Below are 27,948 nucleotides of genomic sequence, written 5' to 3' on the forward strand. Positions count from 1 at the left end.
CCAGCCCCACATTTCTGTGCTTCTATGGCTGCTCTGCATGCCCTGCTATTCGGGGGAGCTGCAGGGCAGTGGGTGAAGGGGGCAGGGGTAGGAGATGCCAGCTCTGCCTCCATGCTGCAAACCCCTTGGGGGCAGAGCCTTGTAGATGGTCATGAGTCCCAAGGAAACTTCAAGCCCCATACAGACTTTGCTGCAACCAGATGAGCCATTCACTGGAAAACCTCAGATGAAAGCTCTTTGCTCTCGGATCCTCCTCCCTGACACACACCCACACCTAGCCAGACCCTGCAGAGCTGGGCCCAGACTGTACCTGGTGCTCCAGAAATAAACATTTCCTGTGCCCCGTGCCCCATTCCCCAGCGGCCACTGAGCAGCCCAATCTGGGGCCACGCTGGAGCCCGTAACCCATGGGGATTGGTGCCCCCTTGTGGGGAATGGCCCTGTACTGCATTCCCCGTCCCATTTCCCCACCTGCATCTGGACTGGAGCCAGATCCCCCTAAAGAGGAGAGGCCCCGGAATCCAGTCCCCAAACTCCTGAGTGAGCCAGGACCCCTGATCTGGGATTTGATCATGGTCACTGCACAGCAATGGTGCATATAAGCGGTGAACAGCAGAGAGGCTAACAGAGGGAGTTTGCATGGGAGTTCGCCTGGGGAGAGCCCGCTGAGGTTTACATCTTGCAGGCTTCTCTGAGTAGTTACTACAACTCCTGAGGAAGCTCGTGGAAGGAAGGTAATATGGATGGGGACGGTTCAGCTGTTGTGACCTGCACTGGATGTGCCATGTTTGTCTTTCTTCCACAGGACAGAAGCGACTTTGTCTGTACAAAGTGCAGGCTGGTCTCCATATTGGAAGAGAAGCTTCAAGGTCTGGAGAAACAAGTATCAACCCTGCGTTGCATAAGAGAAACTGAAGATTTCCTGGACAGACGTCAGGATATGCTTCTACGGGCACAATGTTCTGAAGATTCAGAGCAGGCTGCGCTGCGGGGACAGGATGTTGGTGAAGAAATTTAGCAGCATGTGAGCTCCAGAAGAAGAAAGGGGAGTGACCATGTACCAGCAGCGCAGATACAGGTAAGCAACCGTTTCCATGTTCTCTCCGCAGGTACTAATGCGGAGAGTGGACTAGATGATACGTCTGAGGGAAGGGAGCAGAAGGAGACTCTGCCGATTGGAAGGCATGAGATGCACTGTCCTAGGGATGGGGGTTCCATGACCACCGCTCTGAAGAGGAGGAGGCAGGTGGTGGTGGTCGGGGACTCTCTCCTCGGGGGGACTGAGTCATCATGGGGAAGGCTTGATAAAAATCCTCACCAATTTACATAGGTGAACACAGACCCAAACCCTTGGATCTTAAGAACAATTAAAAAAAATCAGGTTCTTAAAAGAAGAATTTTAATTGAAGAAAAAGTAAAAGAAACACCTCTGTAAAATCAGGATGGTAAATACCTTACAGGCTAATCAGATTCAAAACATAGAGAATCCCTCTGGGCAAAACCTTAAGTTACAAAAAGACACAAAAACAGGAATATCCATTCCCTCCAGCACAGCTTATTTTCTCAGCCATTTAAACAAACAGAATCTAACGCATATCTAGCTAGATTACTTACTAAGTTCTAAGATGACCATGAGATGGTGTTCCAAGAAGGAGGAGTGCTAGGCAGAGACAGGCTCCACCTAACAAAGAGAGGGAAGAGCATCTTCGCAAGCAGGCTCGCTAACCTAGTGAGGAGGGCTTTAAACTAGGTTCACCGGGGGAAGGAGACCAAAGCCCTGAGGTAAGTGGGGAAGTGGGATACCGGGAGGAAGCACGAGCAGGAGAAAGTGAAAGGGGAGGGCTCCTGCCTCATACTAAGAAAGCAGGACAAACAGCAAGTTATCTCAAGTTTCTGTACACAAATGCAAGAAACCTGGGAAACAAGCAGGGAAACTGGAAGTCCTGGCACAGTCAAGGAATTATGATGTGATTGGAATAACAGAGACTTGGTGGGATAACTCTCATGACTGGAGTACTGTCATGGATGGATATAAACTGTTCAGGAAGGAGAGGCAGAGAAAAGGTGGGGGAGTTGCTTTGTATGTAAGAGAGCAGTATGATGGCTCAGAGCTCAAGTATGAAACTGCAGAAAAACCTGAGTGTCTCTGGATTAAGTTTAGAAGCATGAGCAACAAGGGTGAAGTCGTGGTGGGAGTCTGCTATAGACCACCGGACCAGGGGGATGAGGTGGACGAGGCTTTTTTCCGGCAACTAACAGAAGTTACTAGATCGCAAGCGCTGGTTCTCATGAGAGACTTCAATCACCCTGACATCTGCTGGGAGAGCAATACAGCGGCGCCCAGACAATCCAGGAAGTTTCTGGAAAGTGTAGGGGACAATTTCCTGGTGCAAGTGCTGGAGGAACCAACTGGGGGCAGAGCTCTTCTTGACCTGCTGCTCACAAACCGGGAAGAATTAGTAGGGGAAGCAAAAGTGGATGGGAACCTGGGAGGCAGTGACCATGAGATAGTCGACTTCAGGATCCTGACATAGGGAAGAAAGGAGAGCAGCAGAATATGGACCCTGGACTTCAGAAAAGCAGACTTTGACAACCTCAGGGAACTGAAGGGCAGGATCCCCTGGGAGAATAACATGAGGGGGAAAGGAGTCCAGAAGAGCTGGCTGTATTTTAAAGGAGTGAAATTAGGAAGGCCAAATCACACCTGGAGGTGCAGCTAGCAAGAGATGTTAAGAGTAACAAGAAGGGTTTCTTCAGGTTTGTTAGCAACAAGAAGAAAGTCAAGGAAAGTGTGAGCTCCTTCCTGAATGAGGGAGGCAACCTAGTGACAGAGGATGTGGAAAAAGCTAATGTACTCAATGCTTTTTTTGCCTCTGTCTTCACTAACAAGGTCAGCTCCCAGACTACTGCACTGGGCAGCACAGCATGGGGAGGAGGTGACCAGCCCTCTGTGAAGAAAGAAGTGGTTCGGGACTATTTAGAAAAGCTGGACGAGCACAAGTCCATGGGGCTGGATGCGCTGCATCCGAGAGTGCTAAAGGAGTTGGCAGATATGATTGCAGAGCCATTGGCCATTATCTTTGAAAACTAATGGTGATCGGGGGAAGTCCCAGACAACTAGAAAAAAGTTAAATGTAGCGCCCATCTTTAAAAAAGGGAAGAAGGAGGATCCTGGGAACTACAGGCCAGTCAGCCTCACCTCGGCCCCTGAAAAATTATGGAGCAGGTCCTCAAGGAATCAATTCTGAAGCACTTAGAGGAGAGGAAAGTGATCAGGAACAGTCAGCATGGATTCACCAAGGGCAAGTCTTGCCTGACTAATCTAATTACCTTCTATGACGAGATAACTGGCTCTGTGGATGAGGGGAAAGCAGTGGACGTGTTGTTCCTTGACTTTAGCAAAGCTTTTGACACACGGTCTCCCACAGTGTTCTTGCCAGTAAGTTAAAGAATTATGGGCTGGATGAATGGACTATAAGGTGGATAGAAAGCTGGCTAGATTGTCGGGCTCAACGGGTAGTGATCAATGGCTCCATGTCTAGTTGGCAGCCGGAATTAAGTGGAGTACCCCAAGGGTCGGTCCTCAGGCAGGTTTTGTTCAATATCTTCATTAATCATCTGGAGGATGGCATGGATTGCATCCTCCGCAAGTTTGCAGATGACACTAAACTGGGAGGAGAGGTAGATACGCTGGAGGACAGGGATAGGATACAGACGGCCCTAGACAAATTAGAGGATTGGGCCAAAAGAAATCTGATGAGGTTCAACAAGGACAAGTGCAGAGTCCTGTACTTATGATGGAAGAATCCCATGCACAGCTACAGACTAGGGACCAAATGGCTAGGCAGCAGTTCTGCAGAAAAGGACCTAGGGGTTACAGTGGACGAGAAGCTGGATATGAGTCAACAGTGTGCCATTGTTGCCAAGAAGGCAAATGGCATTTTGGGATTGTGACGAAGCGGGACTGTTCTTAATGTTTCCTCTGAATATTGTGTGGTTGCCTTGATTTTCCCTAGACAGTTCTTAAGTATCTAGGTGGTGGGATAAGGGTGTATGATCATTGCAGAGCCCTAGAGGGCAGGTGTGTGCAGGGGTCTGGACAAGGAGAATGGCCAACACCCTGTTTCCTGGCAACTGATGGCCTGGGCCCTTCCCCCCCTGCAATGTAAGAGCTAAAGGGTTCGAGAACAAAGGACTCAGGTGACCTTCTGGCGCGGGAAAGGGACAAAGCCCAGAGGAGGGCGGGGGCTGGAGGGAGTTTCAGTTTGGGGTTGGCTGGGGACGAGGAGTGAAGTGCAGACATGATTGTCTGGCTCACTGCCCCCCAAAATGGACCCAGCTGAGGGGTCCTGTTCTCTGCACCTACAAGCTCTGTGTTAGACCATGTTCCTGTCATCTAATAAACCTCTGTTTTACTGGCTGGCTGAGAGTCACGTCTGACTGCGGAGTTGGGGTGCAGGACCCTCTGGCTTCCCCAAGACCCTGCCTGGGCGGACTCGCTGGGGGAAGTGCACAGAGGGGCAGAGGATGCTGAATGCTCCGAGGTCAGACCCAGGAAGGTGGAAGCTGTGTGAGCTATGTGTCCTGCAGACAGGCTGCTCACAGAAAGGAGACTTCCCCAGAGTCCTGACTGGCTTTATGGGGAGCAGTTCCAGAGCATCGCCCAGGGACTTCGTGACAGGGATATATAAGTAGGGGCATTGCCAGCAGATCGAGGGACGTGATCATTCCCCTCTATTCAACATTGGGGAGGCCTCATCTGGAGTACTGTGTCCAGTTTTGGGCCCCACACTACAAGAAGGATGTGGAAAAACTGGAAAACGTCCAGCGGAGGGCAACAAAAATTATTAGGGGACTGGAACACATGACTTATGACTAGAGATGAGGGAACTGGGATTGTTTAGTCTGCGGAAGAGAAGAATGAGGGGGGATTTGATAGCTGCTATCAACTGCCGGAAAGGGGGTTCCCCTAGATTGTTCTCAGTGGTAGCAGATGACAGAACGAGGAGTAATGGTCTCAAGTTGCAGTGGGGGAGGTTTAGGTTGGATATTAGGAAAAACTTTTTCACAAGGAGGGTGGTGAAACACTGGAATGCATTTCCTAGGGAGGTGGTGGAATCTCCTTCCTTAGAAGTTTTTAAGGTAAGGCTTGACAAAGCCCTGGCTGGGATGATTTAGTTGGGGACTGGTCCTGCTTTGAGCAGGGGGCTGGACTAGATGACCTCCTGAGGTCCCTTCCAACCCTGATATTCTATGATTCTATGTCTGCTCCTTCACTCATCCCTTTAAATAATTTAGCCATGTTCCCAAAATAGCCCGAGGGTTTGAGATCTCCAGATGCACAGTGACTCTGCCCCAGCCCCCCAAACACACCGACTCGTTCTGCATTGGCAGGAAAGCCTTTTATTGCAAGAAGCAGCAAGGAAACAAAACTCAGGGGCAGCTTCCAGAGCCCCGCCTGGGACAATCTTCTCCCCACAACCTGCCCCCAATACTTAATAGATGTAGGATGGGAGGGGGGTGGCTGTACTGTATAATGGGGACCCAGCGAGGTGGGCGCTGGGCTGAGGCTGAGGATCTCAGTGCCAGCTGCAGGGGCTGGGTGCCTGGATTTTCACTCGTGTGGATGGGAACTGGGTACCGAGCGTGGGAAATCCCCCTGCCGGCCCCAAGCTGCCAGCCTGTGGGATAAGGGGAGCTGCTGAACGTCCCTGTGGAGACTCATGGCGGGTGTTGCCCAGGAGGGGCAGGGATGGGGCAGGAGAGCCCCCAGCAACAGAAGGATGCCTTGGAGTGAAAGGGGGAGCAGGAGGCCCGTGGCCAGCGCCTGGGCTCTACAGGAGTTCAGGGCAGTGACTAGAGACAGGTCACACGGATCCCACTTCTGAGGACTGTGGTTCTGTATCTACAGCGCCCTTGGAATGAGGATGTCAGCTGGCACTCGGTGATGTCGAAGTGTGCGATACTGACATAGATGTTTCCGTAGACGTGTTTCCCTCCGCAGCCGCAGATGTTTTGGACTTGACTGAAGGGGGCATGGATGAAGATGTTGCTGGCTTTGCAGGTGGGGCAGGTCAGGCCGCGGCGCTGCATCAGGCGCTTGCAGTCGCCCTGGCCATTGGGGGCGCTGGAGCTGGGGAAGTCAATGTGCTGGTTCACGAACTGCTGGTTGCTGGTTGTTGGCACCTTTCCTTTCACCTTTCACCTTTCCTGGGCCAGGCTGGTGGCCAGCAGGACGAGGATCAGGAAGAGCAAGGGGCAGGGTCCCTGCGGAGCCATGGCCGTGTCTGTCACTGGATCGACCTGCAGTGGGGTGAGGGGGGAGATGGATGGAGACAGCACGGGGTGGGGATCTGCCTCCTCCATGGAACCTCCTGGGCCCTAACCCCTCCCCTCCAACCCACTCTTCCCCCACAACTCCTCTCAGCCCAGGGCAGTGAGATGGGACTTAACTGCTTGATTCAGAGCAACTCCTATTAACACATTGACCCTGGGGCACCAGAGTCACACAGCCAACATTGAACAAGGGTTCCCAAATTTTTTGGGATGCTGGAGGTGTATAAGTGGGTGCCGTTGCACTCATGTACTCGCCATTGCCCCACCCCCACCTCACCTGCAATTCACCATCACCTGGCTGATAGTCCCTCTATCTGGGGTGGGGCCTCCCTGCACCTAGGGGCTGCAGGGACCTGGCAGCCGCTTCCTGGAACCATGCAAGGGGCAGCGACCCAGCCAGGGGAGGGACAGGCCTGGCTACTGGAAATGCCTGTGCCCAGCAGAACCAGTGGGAGCCGGGGCCTGGCCCCCACAGCGCCACCTGAGCCCCAGGGCCTGGGGGAAGGGTGAGGGCTGGACGGGACATGTAGGGGGCAGGGACTGGCTGCCGGCACCAGCCTGGTTTGGGGCTTGGAGTCATCTCTCCTGGGTCTGGGGCCTGCCCACTGCTGGTGAGGGCTGGGAGCCAGGACTCCTGGGGTCTATCCCAGCTCTGGGTGGGCAGTGGGGTCTTGTCTGTGTTTGGGAGGTTATGAGACAATGTCCCTTTTGGGTCACCTGCTCATCGCCCTCTGTGCTGGCACAGCGGCTGCCAGCCCTGCTACAACGAAGGTTAAGACCAGCTCCCCGTTCAAACCTCAGCTCTCCTAAGTGCTCTAAAATCCACACAGGTTTACCAAGAAATTTGGTGTGGGCCCCTAGGGAGCAGGGGAAGCTGGGGTGACTGACTCAAACTTAGGGTCATTTGAGGAAGGGGTTCCCCATCCCTGAACAAAACAGTCTGGCTGAAAGTGCCTGGATTTCCCAACTTGGTGCAGAGCTGGGGCTCAAACCCAGACCATGACCATCACACCAGGGTCTTGGGGCCCCCCATCCTCCAAAGAGCAGGCCGCACACTAGCTCTTTGTGGGGACAAAACTGAGAATGGTACGAGACAGAGAGTTTGGCTCTCATGACAGGCAATGAACACACCTAATGCTCATGCCCCAGACGGATCACACGGCAAGTGCAGAGAGGGCTGAGCTAGCCAGCCCTGCCATGCGCTGCCTGGGCCCAGGAGCAGGCTGGGCTGGGCTGGCCTGGGCTGGCTGGGCCCAGGGGGATCTGGGCCCAGGAGGGATCTGTCTCCACTGGCACAAGCTATGGGGGTCCTGCCAGGCCCCTCTGTGCCAGATCCTGTCCCATTCACCCTGCAGTGTCTCACGGTGCTCATGGGCTCGGGGCTTTGACACCCCCCAGTCCCCGGGCCAGCCCAGATCTGGCCCATCAGGGCTCCCCACGACCCTGTCAGCCTGGACCGGCCTCCTCCCAATCTGCACTGCCCAGACCCGCTGGCATGCTGGGTGTCGGTTGGTGGTTTGGCCGTTGATGCATCCCTCCCTGTGGTCTGGGGCAGGCTGCTCTCCCCGGGACTGCGGGGAGTGGGGCAAAACCGTGCACGTACAGAGGAAGTTTCAAAACCTGGGATGGGGCAACGGGCTAATGGGTGGTGACTCCATAGGCCGGTGGGATGTGCCAACGGCTGCTCGTTCCCCGCTGTTAACGGCAGAGCTCTGCTCCCACGTGGAGTGTCGTTGTGGTGTTGGGAGCGGGGCAGAGGAGGGAATGATGCCAGGTTAACAATGGGATGCAGTGGCGGGAAAGGCTGGTGTCCTCCTGGGGTGGATTACCAGAAGTGTCATAGGCAAGACACGGGAAGGAATTGTCCTGCTCTACTCGGCATTGGTGAGGTCCCACTTGGGGTCCTGGGCCCAGTTCTGGGCACCAAACTTTTGGAAAGATGTGGACAAACTGGAGAGAGTCCAGAGGAGAGCAACACAAATGATCAAAGGGTTAGAAAACCTGACCTGTGAGGAAAGGTTAAAAACTGGGCAGGTATAGTCCTGAGAAAAGAAGACTGAGGGGGAGCTGAGAACTACTTTCAAATCTGTGCAGGGCTGTTCTGGAGGGGACAGAGATCCATCATTCTCCGTGTCCACTGAGGACAGGACAAGAAGTAATGGCCTGAATCTGTGGCCAGGGAGATGTAGGTTGGATATTAGGGAAAAGTTTCTAATGCTCAGAGTGGTGAGCATCAATCCTTCTGCGGGGCCCTTCAGCCCTTTCTTCCTCTTTTAATCAACTACAGCCCATTCCGTTCCTCAACTCAGAGATAGAACCCAGGAGTCCTGACTCCCAGCCCGCAACTCTCCTCCTAGAGCTGGGCTAGAACCCAGGAGTCTTGACTCCATCTCCATCTCCCGCAATCAGAAACAGAATCCAGGAGTAGAGCTGGGTGAGTAATGAATTTTTTGGTTCCGAGCAATTGAAAACGATAGTAGAACCTCAGCGTTATGAATGCCAGAGTTACAAACTGACTGGTCAACCACACACCTCGTTTGGAACAGAAAGTATGCAATCAGCCAGCCTCAGAGACAAAAAACAAAAACAAATCCAGTGCTGTGCTAAATGTAAATGACTTAAAAAAAGGAAAAGTTTTAAAATTAGTATTTGACAAGGGTAAGAAATTATTTCTTTTAAATTAAGAGGGTTAAAAGTAATTAAGTTAATTTTAAATTGTTTCATTTAAATTAAGAGGGTTAAAAGCAACATTTTTCTTCTGCATAGTAAAGTTTCAAAGCTGTATTATGTCAATATTCAGTTATAAACTTTTGAAAGAACCACCAAACACTTTGTTCAGAGTTACGAACGTTGCAGAATTATGAACAACCCCTATTCCCGAAGGGTTTGTAACTCTGAGGCCCTACTGTGGTTTTGTCTTGGGTTGAACCAAACCCCATATTATTCCAAATTTTTGGCGAAATAAAAAGTCAAAAAATTCCACATCACCTGGACAGAAATAATTTCTGTTTGACCTGACTGGAAATGTTTTTTTTTTTTTCAGTTTGGGGCATTTGGACAAAAGCAGAGGCCTAAAGCCACAAAATGGCCGGTGGGGACAGGTTCCCTTGTAACTTTCAGCCCAGCAGTTAGAGCAGTCACCCAGGGCTGTGGGAAAACCCAGTTCAAATCCCCCCTCTGCCTGCCAAGGGGAAGGGATTAGACCAGAGATCTGCCCCCTCTCAGCTGGGGACTCTTCACTCGCTCCACTTGGAGCTGCCCTGCTCCACTTTGGCTGGATCGCTGTTGGAGCAGGGCCTGGAAACTGGGTCACCCACATCTGAGGTGCAGGCGTTAACCAGAGTCATTCTCAAGGGCGGTCCCAGGCACAATGGCTACTCAGCGTCACCATGCTTGACAATTGGGGTGAATAAATTCATACAAATTTTGCCCTGTTCTACCCAGGAGTCCTGGCTCCCTGGTCTAACCCAGTAGACCTTCTAGCCACCCCAGGATAGGGCTAGAACCCACAAATCCTGGCTCCCATCCCTCCCTGCTCTAGCCCACTAGACCCCCCAGAGGAAGGCTAGAACTCCAGACTCCTGGCTTCTAATCCTCTTGCCCCGACCTCACCACTTGAAACCAGGTAAATACCAGCTGACTCTGAAATTGCAATCTCCTGCTTGAATGGTGGCTTTTATACTCTAGGGTCTCTGCTGCCGGGATTGTCCCTGGCGCTGTGTTTGTCCAGCACCGAGCACATGGGACCCAGTCATGACGGGCGATGCTGGGACTACAGCACAGCAATGAAATCTCTCCCACCTCGGACAAGGAGCCACCTGCGATACCCTGTTAATCTCCCAGTAATTGCTTATGGGTGCCCTTTCCCGGGTCAGGAGGTCACCTGATTCCTTTGTTCTCCAACCCTTTAGCTATCACCTTGCAGGGGGGAAGGGCCCAGGCCATCAGTTGCCAGGAGACAGAGTGTCGGCCATTTACGTACACTGGCCCTTTGCTCTGCAACAATTACACCTTCCTCCCTGATCAATGGCCATAAAAAGTAGACACCACTTTCGGTAAATATTTGCTGTCAGATATCTGGGATCTGCCTATTTGCTGTCAGATATCTGGGATCTGCCTTTGATCTGCAGTAAAAACATTTTATTGCAGCCAGAGCAGCAGATTTCCCTCTGAACCAAATCCTGGCGGGAATATCCAGCAGAAGGAGGCGGGTAAACCTCAGTACTGACATAAAAAGGGTTATCTATTTTTTTAGAATGTTACCTCAGTACAAACTTGCCTGTGCCTTCACTGAACTAAAGAGACACTCACAATTATTTTTATCCAGGATATTTGGAGAATGTAACAACTGGCATGCCTAGATTTTAATTGCTCAGGGTAAATAAAGAAATTCAATAGAGGATTTTTCTTTCTGTCTGTTACATTCAGGACACACACACAGAGAAATTAGATAAAATCATACAATACTCTTGCTGGAAGGTAGCAACTATATTTCTTAGAATCCAGAACCGCAACACACAAGAATCCAAAAACACACACAGAGAAACAACAGGCTGCTCCCCAAGGAACAATTCACCCCACCTTACTCCAGGCAGGCTCTCTGCAGGCTGATGGTGCTGAAGACCCAGATCAAATGCTCTCCTCCAGAGCCCCCTAGCCTGTCAGCAGGATCAGGGAACCCCTTGCACTTGAAGTGACAGCTCTCTACCACACCACACTGTCACCCAGGGATAAGCCACGCGTGAGGAAGACAGCATGTCTCTGGTCATAAAACCATCTTTATGACACTCAAGTGTGTTTACACAGGCTCTAAGACATAATTTGTATCTTCTTGTAGCGGTTTAGACTATCTTCTTTTCTGCTATGTTTTGCAAAGGTAGATAAGCATTGTTTGTTGTCTGCAATAATTACTTGAAGTCTTTAGTGGCAAGTTGTAAATACACTGTGAATGGCAGATGTTAAAGCCACTTGGGTCAAAAGGCAAACAAACCACTTGGACCTTGTCAAAGACCAGGACAGCAGTCTGGTAGAGGGAGGAGATTATCTCGAGAACAAACCCAGGAGGATGTTTGTGATTTAAAGAGAGTTCTGACTTGAAAGGACTGTCTCTTTATTCAGCATCAGAAAGGATCCTTATCAGAAGCCATAAAAAGAAGCTGTAAATGTGGGACTTTTTTCTTTCTCCCTTCCTAGCAATAACCCTCCTTTTCAACCAGGGGTGGGCAAACAGCTGGGAACAGAAACTGTACGGCGGGCCATGAATGCTAACAAAATTGGGGTTGGGGTGCGGGAGGGGCTGAGGACTCTGGTTGGGGGTGCGGGCTCCGGGGTGGGGCCAGAAATGAGGAGTTCCGGGTGCAGGAGGGGGCTTTGGGCTGGGCTCGGGGAGTGGGGTGGGGTGGGTGTGTGAGGGGTGGTGAGGGCTCCAGCTGGGGGATGCGGGCTCTGGGGTTGGGCTGAGGCTGAGGAGTGTGGGGTGTAGGAGGGTGCTCTGGACTGGGACTGAGGGGGTTTGGAGGGTGGGATGGGGATCAGGGCTGGGGAAGGTGGTTGGGGTGCGGGAAGGGGTGCAGGCTCTGGCTGGGGGTGCGGGCTCTGGGGTGGGGATTTGGGGTGCAGGAGGGTGCGCAGGGCTGGGATCGAGGGGTTTGGAGGGCAGGAGGGGGATCAGGGCTGGGGCAGGGGGTTGGGATGTGGGGAGAGGCTCAGAGGTGCAGGCTCCAAGAGGCGCTTACCTCAAGTGGCTCCTGGAAACAGTGGCACGTCCCTTTTCCGGCTCCTGCGTGGAGGCGCAGCCAGGCGGTTCTGCACGCTTCCCCGTCTGCAGGCGCTGCCCCCACAGCTCCCATTGGAGTGCCGGAGGGGGCCATTGGAGCGGGGCCATTGGAGCCCGTAGGAGCTGGAGTGGGGCCATGCCGCGGCTTCTGGGAGCCGTGTGGTGCAGCCCCCGCCCCTGCGCCCCAGCTGGAGCGGTGCAGGCCCCAAAACCCTGCTCCCTGCAGGAGCTCACTGGCCAGTTTGCCCAACCCTGTTTTAGACCCTTACTTATTTCTGATTGAAAGTAAAACCTTCTGTGAGCGCTCTCAAAGGCTGTATCCCTGCAATCTGAAGAAAGACACTGATGCTTGGAAAATGTTTTGCAGAGAGTATGGGTGATTTCCGTCTAACTCCTGTTTCCTCCCAGTGGTGCAAGCTTTGGTTGCTACTTATATGCCTGAAGACGGCTCTAGCTTCTTTGGAGATGCGTGTTTGCAAATACTTTACCTAAGTGCAAAGCTTCTGATATCACGGCTATGGCAATGGTGGGATGCTTTATGTGCCATGGAATCCAATGACCTTACTGGCCTGCGGTCTAATCAAGAAGCCATTGGAGTGTGGGCTATTTATCATCCTTGGGGAATCTACACTTAAAACAATGCACTGGCGCAGCTTCAGTGATTCCAGTGCAGACAAGCCCTGGGAAAGACGACAGCCTCCTCTCCAAAGACCATGATGGAGAAGAGACAGTCATGGCTGTTCAAATTTCGTGGTTGTCTTTTAAGAATTAATAATGTTTATGTAAGCGGGGGAATGGTCCCGCTATTGTGGGGAACTTTCCAGGCTTATACACTACTCCAGTGAAATGGACTAGCGAAAGGATCTGAGTCCTCACTCCTACTTCCTTTAGCCAGAGGCCGGCCTGACCTCCAGGGCTCCCCTTCCACTCTCCTGTGTGGCAGAGTCTTCGTAACCCCAACAAGGCTGGGCCCAGGAGTCCTGGGGGGCTTGACCCCCAACCTTGTTGTGGTCACTTAGGGCGGGGTCTAGGGTGTCCCCACTCCGGGGTGCTCTCTCTGCACCGGATGCTTCCCTGACCCCCGATCATCAAATACAGTTCAAAGCAAATACAATTTATTAAACAGGAACCAATTAAAAAAATAAGGAAAAAATGGGAAAGGTGAAAGGAAAACCCGTCACCCTGCTCTGTGGCATGGGGATGTCACAACCAGCATTTCTGGGATGTCAGGGGAGTTCAGTCTGTTCCTCACAAGTCCCAGGCCTTTTCTCAGGCCCTGGCTGCGCTGCAGGGATGCTGCGGGTTGGACACTTGCTCTGGCGGTGGCCACATGCCCTCAGTGTCTAGGTGGCAGGACCCTTCTTCCCAGCGTCAGCCCCCTTCACCCCCGCCCCCGTTGGGGTTACGATCCCCCTCCAGGTCTGGCCTACAAGGCCTCTCTTGGCTGGGCGCATCTCCCTGCGCTAGGCCTGCTGCCCAGGGTCCCCCTCGCTCTCCCCAGCTGCTCACCGCACCCCACTCCAGACTGCTCCAGCCCCAGCTCTAGGGTTGCCAACTTTCTAATCGCACAAAACCGAACACCCTAGACCTAGGCCTTCCCTGAGGCCCTGCCCCCTTCTCCACCCCTTCCCTGAGCCCCTGCCCCCCGCTCACTACATTGCCCCTCCCTCAGTGGCTTGATCTGCCCCACCCTCACTCACTTTCACTGGGCTGGGGCAGGGGGTTGGGGTGCAGGGGGGTGAGGGCTCTAACTTGGGGTGCGGGCTCCGGGTTGGGGCCAGAAATAAGAGGTTCAGGTTGTGGGAGGGGGCTCTGGGCTAGGGCAGCGGGTTGGGGTGCAGGAAAGGGTGGGGGCGGTGCACGGAGCCCTGTGGCCCCCTCCCCGAGGACCTGCTGCTGGCCGCTTCCAGGGTGCAGCATGGTGCCAGGACGGGTAGGGACTAGCCTGCCTTAGACCCACAGCACCCCCAACCAGACCGGACACCCTATCGAGCTCCAGCTCCACTCTGCCTCAGCACGGCTGCTGCTCTGCCTCCAGCTCCCTGGGCTGCTTCTCTGGCTCCCCTGGCTCTGCTTGCTGCAGCTCTGCTCCCAGAACAGGTCTGCTCCCCCTGGGCTGCTTCTGTGACTCTGCTCCCAGCATGGACCTGCTCCCCCGGGCTGCTTCTCTGGTTCTCTCTGGCTGCCTCTCTCCTCAGCTCGGCCCCACTCTGTCTGACCCAGGCAATTCCAGCTCACTTGCAGGACAGAAAGCCCCTGGCCTCCTGACTCCCTGATTAGCCGGCCTGCCCTGTCAATCGCGCTGACCTGGAGCATTGAACTCTTCCCATTGTTCCTGGGGATTGCCAGTCTCAGGGACTTAATTTCCCATTGACCCTTCTCCTTCCTTTTGGTACTGGGAGCTAGCCAGCCAAAACACCCCCACTGAGTTTTAGTAAAGGGCCAGCAGTCCCCTTACATTTACAAAGAAATTTGAAGTGGCAAGTTTGGACCAGTTTGAGGCAGATTTTAAGCATCTGTAAAACCCTGATGAAGCAAACAGGATAGCTCCAAAAATGAACTGGATTTTAATGCAGCACCAGTTCTGTTATAACTGCTGTTAAGAACTCTTTTCTGTTACATCGGTGACTTTTCTAAAATGTGCTCCATTATTTAGATGGACTTGAAATGTGTTTCAGCTCTTGGGGACGTGGGGTAGGATTATTAATCCAAATTTGGGGTTACTTGATGCTGTGGTTCCTGAGATACAACCCTGGGAAAAAAGCTTCTCTTAAGGTTGACTGATTCTACCAATTCTTTTAAAACAGATTTTGGGATCAACCCATGTCTCTGATCATACCCCAGATGGTCTTAATCATTCATCCTTGATCCCCCTAGTGTTTGCCATCCCCTCCCCCTTTGGGGGACATGACAGAATATACCCCATGTCCATACCCCACACACTATTGTAATAATCTTTGTAGATAGGATGCCTGGTGAGGGATCATTTGAAAACTCATAATTTGCTGATCATTGTTGTCCGGATAAAATGTGTGTGGGCAACGTTGTGTGTGAAGTTATAAGATTCCACTGTATGGTGTTGTTACCACATGTTCCAAACTGAGGTCGGCAAACAGGCCTGTCTCGAACAAAGGAACATGTGCTTTGCTGAATTTACACTTAAGCAGTATACAGAGTCATCAAGCAGGAAGGGATAGGAGAGGCCAGCTCTGTCTCTGCACTGCAAACCCCTCTGGGATGGAGCACCATAGGTGGCCGTGGGGCCTGGGGATCCTTCCAGCCCCATGGAGACTTTGGCTGCAAGCAGACTAGCCATTCACTGGCAAACCTCAGATGAGTCCTCTTTGCTCCTGGATCCCCCTCCCTGACACTCACCCGGAGCCAGGAAGACCCTGCCGAGCTGGGCCCACACTGTATCTGGTACTCCGGAAATAAACATTTCCTGTGCCCCATTCCCCTGCAGTCACTGACCAGCCCATCTGGGGCCATGCTGGGGCCCGCAACCTGTGAGGACTGGTGCCCCCTTCTGGGTAACGGCCCTGTATTGCATTCCCCGCCCCACTGAGTAAGTGAGTTGCCCCAACCTGCATCTGGATTGGAGCGGGTGCCCCATAAAAAGGCAAGGCCTCAGACTGCATTCCCCAATCCCTGGAGCCAGCTGGGCCCCTTGACCTGGTTTTGATCATGGTCACTGCTTAGCAAAGGGGCACGCCCCCAAATCCCTTCCCTGGTCCCTTTGAACAACTTAGGGCACGGCTTCACTGGAAACTTCAAAGCGCTGTCGCGGGAACGCTCCTCCGGCAGCGCTTGGAAGTGTGAGAGTGGTCACGAAGGAGCGCTGGGAGAGAGGGTTCTCCCAGCGCTCCTGGTGATCCACCTCCATGGGGGGATCAGCTCCTAGACCTGGGAGCCCTGCTCCCTGCGCTCAGAGCTTGTTTTCACAAGCGCTTTAAAGCGCTCTGACTTGCTGCACGCAGGGGGGTGAATTTTCACACCCCTGAGCCAGCAAGTTAGAGCCCTATAAAATGTAAGTGTAGCCAAACTCTTAGTCATATTCCCAAAATAGCCCAAGGGTTTGAGATCCGCAGATGCACAGTGACTCTGCTCCCAGCCCCCCAAACACACCGACTCGTTCTGCATTGGCAGGAAAGTGTTTTATTGCAAGAAGCAGGAAGGAAACAAAACTCAGGGAGAGCTTTCAGGGCCCTGCCTGGGACAATCTTCTCCCCACAACCTGCCCCCGATACCTAATGCATGCCGGGTGGGAGGGGGTGGCTGTACTGTATAATGGGCACCCAGCGAGGCGGGCTCTAGGCTCAGGCTGAGGATCTCAGTGCCAGCTGGGGAGGCTGGGTGCCCAGATTTTCACTCGTGTGGATAGGAACTGGGCACCTGCCTTGGGAAATCCGCCCCACAGGCTCCAGGCTGCCGGCCTGTGGGATAAGGGAAGACACTGAATGTCCCTGTGGAGACTCATGGCAGGGATTGCCCAGGATGGGCAGGGACGAGGCAGGAGAGCCCCGAGTGACAGAGAACTGCCCAGGAGTCAAAGTGGGGGAGCAGGGGCCCCCCTGCTCCGCCTGTGGCCAGCGCCTGGGCAGGACTCTGTCTAAGGACTCTGTCTATAGGACTCTGTCTAAGTGCGCAGGCCGCCCCTGGGCACAGGTCACATGGATCCTGCGGGTCCGGATTCTAGCCTTGGAGATACAGTGCCCTAGTGGGGAAATGGATGTTAGCCGGCTGTTAGCTGGCATGTGGAGATGTGGAAGCGTGCAATACTGTTATAGACGTTGTCGCGGACCCGTTTCCCTCCACTGCTGCAAACACCCTGGACTTGGTTGGTGGGGGCTTGGATGAAGGTGTCGCCGGTTATACCGAAAGGGCGGGTCAGGCCCTGGCGCTGCATCATGAGTTCGCAGGAGATCTGGTCACTGGAGGCACTGCTCTTGGGGAATTCAATGCATTGGTTCAAGAACTGCGAGTAGCTGGTGCCTTCTCTAAGCTGGGCCAGGCTGGCGGCCAGGAGGATGAGGGGCAGCAGGAGCGCGGGGTGGGGTCCCCTCGAAGCCATGGCTATATCTGTCACTGGATCTACCTGCAGTGGGGAGAGGGGGGAGATGGATGGAGACAGGGTTGTTGCCGGCACCCAGTGCCGAGAGGCAAAACAACAGCAGGGTTTGGTTCGCTACCCGGTGTGCTTTACCCAATAATTACAATGGGGTGGAGAAGCAGAAAAGTTTATTTGAAGCTTTAAAAAGGTACAGGGAGAATAGAATCTCAAATCCTGCACACAGAGCAGGAAGTTTCACAGGCTTTTATATATATATATTTTTAGCATATTTATTTAATAGCAGGCTGCCCTAAGTATCTATATAGCCAGCCAATTTAGTCACCAGCTAGTTTTTTTTGTTTTTTGTATTCTTTGTTAAACTATACATAAAGCTGCTTTATTTAGCATTTTTTTTTTATATTTGCCCTGTTTGGCCTTGTTTAGTTTCAGGCAGTCTGACTCTGCAACATATTGTTGCAGATCCTTAGCATAACTGCTGTGAGTGCCTCCAGGCTGGGGGGCCAAGGACATTTGGGCCTAGTACGCAGAACTGCTGCGAGTGTCTCCAGGCAGGGGGCGGAGGGGGGGAGGGGGCAAGGACACTTGGGCCTAGTGCGAGGGGGCTTCATCAACACTCGTGGTCTTCCATCCCCTCGAGTTACCTAGTGGCCATGCCCCAGTGTCCCCAACAACTCCCTCCTTTGAGAACACTTAACAGCTTTGGCTCTGAGTTTTTTTACTTGGGCTACTTATTTTTTTATAATAGGATTTTGCATAAGCACTTTGTGATAGCCCTGAAGAGAATGACTTATTAACTTTTGCAAAAGGGCCCTGACCCATGATACTGCACAGCATAATACCATTAATACAAGCAATACAGGAAAGAGAAATTTTAATAACAGGCTAAATAAACCACCAAGCCAAGATGACAAACCCCAGCCTGAAAACAAGGTTTGCAACCAATCGCTCTCTGGGGCAGTATAGGCAACCTGTGCTCGGGCATGGGCCTCAGCCTGTACCACCTTTTTATAGATTTTATAACTGCTATTATTTATATATATATATATATATATATAACATTGGGGCCCAACGAGGGCACAAACCCCTCCTTGGGATGCCAAGAGATAGTCCAAAGCCAGCCTGTTTTGGAGGGAAAACGTCCTGAGCTGCTGTACCTTTTTATTTAATATTTTCACTGCTGACTTTAAATTACTAACCGAGTCCTCTAACTCAAAGTCAACTTTCTTAAGTACCATTTGCAGCCTTACAGTATAGCGGCTTATGCATGCCATGGCTGGCCCGGAAAACAGTGGCGCTATTTCCAGTACAGAGCACCCTTCAAGCTTCTCGGTTGTGAGGGAATTCTTTATATTGCCCTTTAATGCCATAGTCAGTTGCCGCAGGGTCTTTTTTTGTGACTTAACGGAGGTGTCTCAGGCATTTCTAATTTTTTTTTTGGGCAGTGTGGCAGTTATTGACAGATGAGGAACTCCATGAGCTATAGAACAGCTACCTGTCCAGTTGGCTGGCAGCACCTTGTAAGCCTTTCGGCCACACACAAAATGGTGACCCTGTAGGGCCCAGTAAGGACTGTTTTTTAAGGGGATTCCTGGGATATTTAAGGCTGCTTTGGCTGTTTATCCAAACAGTTCATATGCCCCTAAGGGGGCATCCCATCCTTCTGATTGGGTACAAGTGGGGGCGTTTCTAATTGTGCCGTTCAAATTACACTTGCCATAGGGACCACTACAAACCCACCATTGGCTTGCTACACTGGAGATATTAACTGGACGGCAAGTTATATTTCCAAACCTTTTTTTTTTTTTTTGTGGTAAGATTATTTGTAAGAGTTTTTCTAAAAGGGGAGGAACAATTACACCCACACTGCTGTCTTCCCCTGTTGGTCTTTATTTAATACCCATTAGCCCACTGTGTAATAACACAGGAGCTTTTTTCCACAGGACGCCCATAGTAATCAGATTGGTTTCGGGTAAAACATAACACTCCCTCAGTGAGTACTGCAACTGAATACTCCTGGTCCTGATAGGTGGCTTGCTGTAAAGAGGTCTTATTTCAGAACGGCGAGTCCGTTCTTTCCTGCTCTTTGCTGGCGGCTAATTCTGCTGGGGTCAAGGGCAGCATGTCAAGGGGCATTCCCGTTTTGGGGGACCGTGGAGTTGGAGCACATACCCAGCAATCAGTTTGGTTTGTTAAAGTAGCAACATGGTGCGCAAGCGAAACAAAGGAGTTATGCTCCCGATATGCACAGTTTGGAACTACCAATACAGAGAATAACAATATTACCCAATTAATTATTACCAGAGTCTTTCCAACCCAGGGTCTCCAGTAGCTGGGTGGGCCCATTTTAGCGTTAAGGTGCCCACTATTTGTGTCTTTTAAACAGTAGCTTTAGCCTGAGATCGTCACTAGATGAGGAGTCAGCAGGTTGGACGATCCACTGTTCTGCTGACGAGGGGGCGGGTACTGCCTTCAGACGAGAGTGATGGATCCAGTTCTTGTGTCCCTCGATCTTTGCCTCTGTATGGAAGACCAGCAGGACGGTATAGGGTCCTTTCCACTTTTCCTGGAGAGGCTCGTCTTTCCAGGTACGAACAAGCACAGAGTCACCGGGCTGTAAGAAGTGGATGGGAGAGTCCAAGGGGAGAGGCTGGGAATCCTTGGTATACCTGTGAAGAGACAAGAGAACAGCAGACAGGGAACACATATACTGTGACAAAAAAACATTACCTAGCTCCCATTCCCCTGACAGAACCGGGGTGCCATTCATGCCCTTCCAAACATAATTTTAAAGGGACTAAGCCCTAATCTACCCTTAGGGAGAATGCGGATACGAAGTAGGACGAGGGGCAAAGAATTAGGCCATCACAGTGAGGCTTCTTGGCACACTTTTGAGAGATGCCGTTTAAGGGTCTGATTGGTACGCTCCATTACACCACTGGCTTGCGATCTCCAGGGCGTATGGAGTTTCCAGGGGATCTGTAAAGCATGTGAGATGCTTTGAATGATTTTTGACGTGAAATGTGTCCCGTTGTCAGATTCCATCCACAGGGGGAGTCCAAAGCGAGGAATGATCTCCTTAACAAACTTGAAGGCCACTGTTCTGGCAGTGCAATTACGGCACATTTATTCTTTTAAATGGACACAAATCAGACGTCAAGAATTATAACATTCATAAACCAGTCGGAGAACACTTCAATCTCTCTGGTCACGCAATCACAGACATGAAGGTCGCTATCTTACAACAAAAAAACTTCAAATCCAGACTCCAGCGAGAAACTGCTGAATTGGAATTCATTTGCAAATTGGATACTATTAATTTAGGCTTAAATAGAGACTGGGAGTGGCTAAGTCATTATGCAAGGTAGCCTATTTCCCCTTGTTTTTTTCTACCCACCCCCCCCCCCGACGTTCTGGTTAAACTTGGATTTATGCTGGAAATGGCCCACCTTGATTATCATGCACATTGTAAGGAGAGTGGTCAGTTTGGATGAGCTATTGCCAGCAGGAGAGTGAGTTTGTGTGTGTCTTGGGGGGGTGGGGGTGAGAAAACCTGGATTTGTGCTGGAAATGGCCCACCTTGATTATCATGCACATTGTAGGGAGAGTGGTCGCTTTGGATAAGCTATTACCAGCAGGAGAGTGAGTTTGTGTGTATGGCTTTTGGAGGGGGGTGCGGGGGGGTGAGAAAACCTGGATTTGTGCTGGAAATGGCCCACCTTGATTATCATACACATTTTAAAAAGAGTGGTCACTTTGGATGGGCTATTACCAGCAGGAGAGTGAGTTTGTGGGGGGGGGGGGGGCGGAGGGTGAGAAAACCTGGATTTGTGCTGGAAATGGCCCAACTTGATGATCACTTTAGATAAGCTATTACCAGCAGAAGAGTGGGGTGGGAGGAGGTATTGTTTCATGGTCTCTGTGTATATAATGTCTTCTGCAGTTTCCACAGTATGCATCCGATGAAGTGAGCTGTAGCTCACGAAAGCTCATGCTCAAATAAATTGGTTAGTCTCTAAGGTGCCACAAGTCCTCCTTTTCTTTTTGCGAATACAGACTAACACGGCTGTTACTCTGAAACCTTTCTCTCTCTAGACTCTCTTCTTTTGTGCTATGTTTTGAAAAGGTAGATTAGCATTGTTTGTTGTGAGCAATAATTAATTGAAGTCTTTAGTTGCAAGTTGTAAAGAGACTGGGAATGGCAGGTGTTAAAGCCACTTGGGTCAAAAGGCAAACAAACCAATTGGATCTTATCAAAGGCCAGGACAGCAGTCTGGTAGAGGGATGAGATTATCTCAAGAACAAAGGAAGGAGGATGTTTGTGGTTTAAAGAGTCCTGATTGAAAGGAATGTCTAAGTACTCTGTATTCAGGACCAAAGAGGTGGGGGTAGGGATAGCTCAGTGGTTTGAGTATTGGCCTGCTATACCCAAGGTTGTGAGTACAACCCTTGAGGGGGCCATTTCGGGATCTGGGGCAAAAATTGGGGATTGGCCCTGCTTTGAGCAGGGGGTTGGACTAGATGACTTCCTGAGGTCCCTTCCAACCCTGATATTTTATGACAACTTCTATTCTAGGAGGCTGACACTGAAGATCCTTATCAAAAGCCATAATAGCGGGAATTTCTCCCTTCTCTCTTTATAGCAATAAACCTCCATTTAAACCCCTACCAATGTCTTATTGAAAGTAAAACCTACTTAAATAAGCACTCTCAAAGGCTGTATCCCTGCAATTTGAAGAAAGACACTGATGCTTGGAAAATGTTTTGCAGAGGGTATGTGTGATTTCTGTCTGACTTATGCCCAAATAAATCTGTTAGTCTTTAAGGTGCCACTGGACTCCTCGTTGTTTCTGTCTAACTTGTTTCTGTTCAATGGTGCAAGCTTTGGTTGCTCCTTATATGCCTGAAGACGGCTCTAGCTTCTTTGGAGATGCGTGTTTGCAAATACTTTACCTAAGTGCAAAGCTTCTGATATCCTGGCTATGGCAATGGTGGGATGCTCTATGTGCCATGGAGTCCAATGACCTTACTGGCCTGTTTTCTAATCAATAAGTCACTGGAGTGTGGGCTATTTATCGTCCTTGGGGAATCTACCCTTAAAACAATGCAGTGGCACATTCAAGCCCTGGGAAAGATGAGAGCCTCCGCTCCAAAGACCGTGATGGAGAAGTGACAGTAACGGCTATTCCAATGTCACAGCTGTCTTTAAGAATGAATAATGTTTTTAAAGAACTGTGATGTGGAACGTTTGGACCTATTTGAGGCACATTTTAAGTTTCTGTCAAGTCCCGATGAAGCGAACGGGATAGATTCGAAAATGGGCTGGATGTTACTGGAGCTATAATTATATTTAAAAACTCCTTTCTGTTACATGGTAAACTATTCTAAGATGTCCTCCATTATTTAGATAGACTTCAAATGTGCACTATAAAAAGGAGGGACAAACATCCTAATGGGCCCCATTCCTGTCTCCCTGACCATCGCATTCACGGCATCAGAAAAGACAATGGAAGCATTCGTTCAGCTGGAGAAGGGGCCATTCCCTGAGTCGTTTGGTCACTAAAACAGGTGGAAGCACATGGTGAGAAACTTTGCTTAAACTGGATCTAGTTTGTTAAGTTAGGCTCCAGGTGTGTTTTAACTTTTTATTTTCCTGAAAACATTTCTGTCTTGTATGCCTCATTGCTTGGACTGACTTCAAATCTCTCTTTGACTTAATAAACTTGTTTCATCGTTTGATCTGCTCCAGAGTGTTTACATCAAAGTGTCTGGGAAACTCCAATTTGGAGTGGCAGGTTACGTGCCTATTGTTTCTATGAAAGCAATAACAGACTTTACATAAACTTGTATAGTGCAGGAGAGGGCTGGGGGTAGGTCTGGGACTGGGGGTGTTCTGGGGTCACCCTGCAGCACAACCGAGGCTGGTAGGAGCCAAGGCGTGGCTGTCTGGCTGCAGCATGCACACAGACACAGCTGGGAGTGACTTGCATGCTGGAGGCTGTTTGTGAGCAGTCCAGGCTGGAGGCTACAGCAGCAAAGCAGTGTAAAGGGCCAGAAGGCAGAAATGATCCAGCTACTCATCGGTCTGGACTGTACGCTGGGTATGTCACAGGGACCAGCACTGAAAATGCGGCACAGAACAGAGACGCGACAGACCCGACGTCCCACAGGAGAACCAAGAATGGAACCAAGAAGTCGTAATTCCTTAGCTAGTGCCCGATAAATGAGCCTTCAGCACTGGCCTGGCTAGAATTAAACATATGGCTTTGCAGGGGACGTTTTTCTCTTTCCAGTCTTGTGAAAAATGCCATTTGGTGACAACAGCATCTCTTAAGGCCTGAGCCACCCACATACTGCTGAGGAAATGAACCTGGGGGAAAATATTCTTGAAAACACTCATCTAGAGCCCAGTGAAAATTGAATTCACAGCTCCTGGCTTACAACAGCAGGGCTCTGTGCAATGGATCCACAAGGGGACAAAGGTCACCCCTGAGAATATTTTCACCTCCGGTGGGCTGCAGGGAGCACACTGGGCAGTGCCACTGACTGTACGCTGCCTGGCCCTGACTGAGCCACAGCCCCACCTCTGCCTCAGTTTCCCACACCTGTGGAATCGGGGTGAAGATCCTGGCTTGGTCTGTGTAAAGGGCTTAGAGGGGCCTGGGATGGAGGCCGAGTGCTACAAAGGGGCACTGCGGTGCTGATGGTGGCTGTATGTGCTCTGCTGTTTGTGGGAGCTGCAGAGCAGTGGGTGAAGGGGCCACTGGTAGGAGAGGCCAGCTCTGTTTCCATGCTGCAAACCCCTCTGGGACAGAGCCTCATAGGTGGCCATGAGGCATGGGGGCCCTTCCAGCTCCACGGAAACTGTGGCTGCAAGCAAATGAGCTATTCACTGGCAAACCACAGATGAAAACTCTTTGCTCCCTGACACACACCCAGACCCAGCCAGACCCTGCCAAGCTGGGCCAGCTTTGCCTCTAGTGCTCTGGAAATAAACGTTTCCTGTGCGCCATTCCCCAGCGGCCACTACCAGCCCTACCTGGGGCCACGCTGGGGCCTGCAGCCCATGGGACCTGCTGCTTCCTTCTGGGGAACGGCCCTGTACTGCATTCCCCACCCTGTTCAGCCAGTGAATTGCCCCACCTGTATCTGGACTGGAGCTGGCATCCCATAAAAAGGCAAGGTCTCAGACTGCAATCCCCAATCCCCTGGGGAAGCCAGGCCCCTTGACCTGAGGTTTGATCATGGTCACGGCATAGCAATGGGACATTTCTCTAAGCCCCTTCCTGATCCCTTTAAAAACTTAGCCACGTTCCCCAAATAGCCCAAGGGTTTGAGATCTCCAGATGCACAGTGACTCTGCCCCCAGCCCCCCAAACACACCGGCTCGTTCTGCATTGACAGGAAAGTTTTTTATTGCACGAAACAGCAAGGAAACAAAACTCAGTGAGCGCTTCTAGGGCCCCACCTGGGACAATCTCCTCCCCATACCCTGCCCCCAATACCCCATGGATGCAGGGTGGGAGGGTCAGCTGTACTGTATAATGGGCATCCAGCGAGATGGGCACTGGGCTCACCCTGAGGGTCTCAGTGCCAGATTGGGTGGGGGGGGGGGCGGGGGGCTGGGTGCCCGGATTTTCACTCATGTGGATGGGAACTGGGCACCTAGTGTGGGAAATTCCCCCGCAGGCCTCAAGCTGCCGGCCTGTGGGATGAGGGGAGGCACTGAATGTCCCTGTGGAGACTCATGGTGGGCGCTGCCCAGGAGGAGCAGGTGCGGGGACAGGGAGCCCCCAGTGGCAGAGAGCTGCCCAGGAGTGAAAGGGGGTGGGGGGCAGAAGGGGGATCCTCTGCTCCCTGCTCACGACAGGTACGTCAGCTCTAAGTGTACGGGCAGCCACCAGAGGCAGGCCACGTGGATCTTGGTGTTGCCAATTGCAGCCCTGTATTTACAGTCCTCCAGTACAGAGCCGTACAGTACCCGACATGTGGTGATGTTGAAGGACGCCTTGCTGTCGTACAGGTTTGCGGAGACGTGGGTCCCCATTGGCTGCAGATGTCCTGGAGCTGGCTGGGAGGGGCGTGGATAAAGGTGTTGGTGGGGTCGCAGGAACGGCAGGTCAAGCCTCGTCGCTTCATCGTTATGTCGCAGTAGTGCCGATTGTCGAAGGCAAAGATCTTGGGGTTGTCCTGGTGCCAGTCCACAAAATCAAAGTAGCTGGTCCCTTCACTGAGCTGGGCCCATCTGGTGGCCAGCAGGACAAGGAGTAGCAGGAGTACGGGGCGGGGCCCCTCAGAGCCATGCCGTGTCTGTCACTGGATTGACCTGCAGTGCGGAGTGCGGGGGAGATGGATGGGGAGAGCGCGGGGTGGGGATCTGCCTCCTCCATGGAACCTCCTGAGCCTGAACCCCGCCCCCTGCGAGCCCATTCAACATCTAAACCCTAATTACCCACAGTGTGATCAGGACTGCACACACCCCGACTGAGATCAGGGCCCCCGTTGTGCCAGGCGCTGCCCAGACCCCAACTGAGATCAGGCCCCCAATTGTGTCGGGTGCTGCACAGACCAGAGAGAAACACTTACAGTCTCAGTAGGCAAAGCAAATAGGGAAAGGGTCCTTATCCTCCTGTTACAGAGGGGAAACAGGAAAAAAGATATTAAGACTCAGTTTCCATGTCCCTTGGATATTTTATACTCTATACTGTATAATGGGCACTAGGGGCAGCAGAGGGTGGGGGTGGGAAGGGGCGGCTATACTGTATAATGGGCACGAGGGACAGCAGAGGGTGGGGGTGGGGAAGGGGCGGCTATACTGTATAATGGGCACTAGGGGGCAGCAGAGGGTGGGGGTGGGGAAGGGGCGGCTATACTGTATAATGGGCACTAGGGGGCAGCAGAGGGTGGGGGTGGGGAAGGGGTGGCTATACTGTATCATGGGCACTAGGGGGCAGCAGAGGGTGGGGGTGGGGAAGGGGCGGCTATACTGTATAATGGGCACTAGGGGCAGCAGAGGCTGATCGGTGCGGAGGGGTCGGCTTTACTGAATAATTAGGACCGTACAAAATTCATGGTCCATTTTGGTTAATTTCACGGTCATAGGATTTTTAAAATGGTAAATTCCACGGTCTCAGAAATTTAAATGTGAGGTTTCGCAGTGTCGTAACCGTGGGGGTGCCAGCCCACAGGGGAGTTGTGGGGCGCTTGCAAGGCTGTTTTCGGCATTTTGGAATATCGTCACACTGACGCCTGCGGTGCTGCTGGCGAGGGCGCTGCCTTTAGAGCTAGGCTGCCGGGCAGCAGCTCCCACTCTCCAGCTGCCTGTGTCTGAAGGCAGCGCCACGGCCAGCAGCAGGGCAGAAGTGAGGGTGGCAGTTCTGTGAACGACAATAACCAGTTTTCATGGTCTGCGCAGTGGCAGGTTAATGATTTTGCCACCCCTAGGCCCTGAAACAATTGCCACCCCACCCCAGCAGCTGCCCAACCCAGCTCACCTCCGCTCCGCCTCCGCCTCCTCCCCTGAGTGCGCCTCTGGGTCCTGCTTCTCCCCGCTCCCTGCCAGCACTTGTGCCCCAAACAGCTTCGCACAGCCGGGAGGGACGGGGAAGAGCGGGGAACGCGGCCTGCTCAGGGGAGGAGGTGGGGCCGGGGCGGGGATTTGGGGAAGGGGACCAATAGGGGGGTGCAGTTGGGGTGGGGACTTTGGGGAAGGGGTTGGAATGGGGGCGGGGAATGGAGGCAGGGAAGGGGTGAAGTTGGGGTGGGACCGGGGGGCGCGACCACCCAGCAGTGCCGGGGGAAGTTGGTGCCTCTGGCTGCTCTTACAAATTTGCCGCCTCTGCAAATTTGTCGGCCTTAATACGCCGCTGGGTCTGCAATGCGCTTTTCACGGCTGTGAGTTTGGTCGGGCTCTATATACATGGGTGCTGGGGCAGCAGAGGGTGAGGCGTATGAGTGACTCCAACTGATTGATGTCTGTTTTATGGTGAAGCATTTTATGTTAGATGACTTTTTGTTGATTTTAAGCTGGACAGGACCCTGATGATCGTCTTGTGGGAACTCCTGCATATCGCAGGCCAGACAAACTGATCCAGCATTTTCTGCATCTAGTTCCTAGCTCTGTTTGAACTGGAGCACATCTTTTAGAAAGACAGCTATGTCCCTTTGGAGATGCCAGTGATGGGGAGGGCACCCAGTCCCGAGCTCAGTGATCCCCACAGTTAATTTCCCTCACTCAATAATTTCCACTTTATTTCTAGTCTGAATCAGTCCAGGTTCAACTGCCAGTCACTGGGTCTCATTCTGCGCTTTTGCTGTCTGATGAGAAAGCTGCCTAAATGTCTGAAATCATACGACATCCAAGACTCTTGTGATCTCTCTTCGTTCCAGCATCAGGTTAGCCGTCTAATGTCTCGTCCATCCCCATGGTATCAGGGCACTTTGCAATCTCCTAATGTTACACACCTGCAGTCTAAATACTTTAAGATTGTGGTTGATGAGAGTATACAAGGACCTTCACGGGGAGGAAACACCAGGCACTGTATGTCTGTTTAATGTAGCAGAGAACGGCAGAAAAAGAACGAAGGGCTGGAAGTTGAAGCCAGACAAATTGAACTTAGAAATAAGGCCCCAGTTTTTAATTGTGAGGATGAGGAATCGTGGCAACAAACGATCAAAGGGAGCAAACGCCACCTTCTCCATCTCTGGGTGGCTTCCAGTCCAGACTAAGCAACTTGGTGGAAGGTGCTTTAGCCAGACACAAGTGATT

The 27,948-nt window shown here is 51.9% G+C and overlaps 2 protein-coding genes across 2 annotated transcripts; both read right to left on the reverse strand.

Moving 5' to 3' along the window:
- Positions 1–5,856: 5,856 nt before the first annotated feature.
- Positions 5,857–6,366, reverse strand: LOC144273178 (ribonuclease-like). The gene is made up of 2 exons (XM_077831716.1): positions 6,206–6,366; positions 5,857–6,133 (listed from the first exon to the last, which is right to left on the reverse strand). Exons 1-2 carry the CDS (start codon positions 6,364–6,366, stop codon positions 5,857–5,859), a joined length of 438 nt encoding a protein of 145 aa, XP_077687842.1.
- Positions 6,367–16,844: 10,478 nt separating this feature from the next.
- Positions 16,845–17,183, reverse strand: LOC144273179 (ribonuclease-like). Its single transcript, XM_077831718.1, has one exon. The coding sequence runs from the start codon at positions 17,181–17,183 to the stop codon at positions 16,845–16,847; it is 339 nt and encodes a 112-aa protein (XP_077687844.1).
- Positions 17,184–27,948: the final 10,765 nt, after the last annotated feature.

Source organism: Eretmochelys imbricata, chromosome 13 (assembly GCF_965152235.1).
Source record: "Eretmochelys imbricata isolate rEreImb1 chromosome 13, rEreImb1.hap1, whole genome shotgun sequence".
Taxonomy (NCBI): domain Eukaryota; kingdom Metazoa; phylum Chordata; order Testudines; family Cheloniidae; genus Eretmochelys; species Eretmochelys imbricata.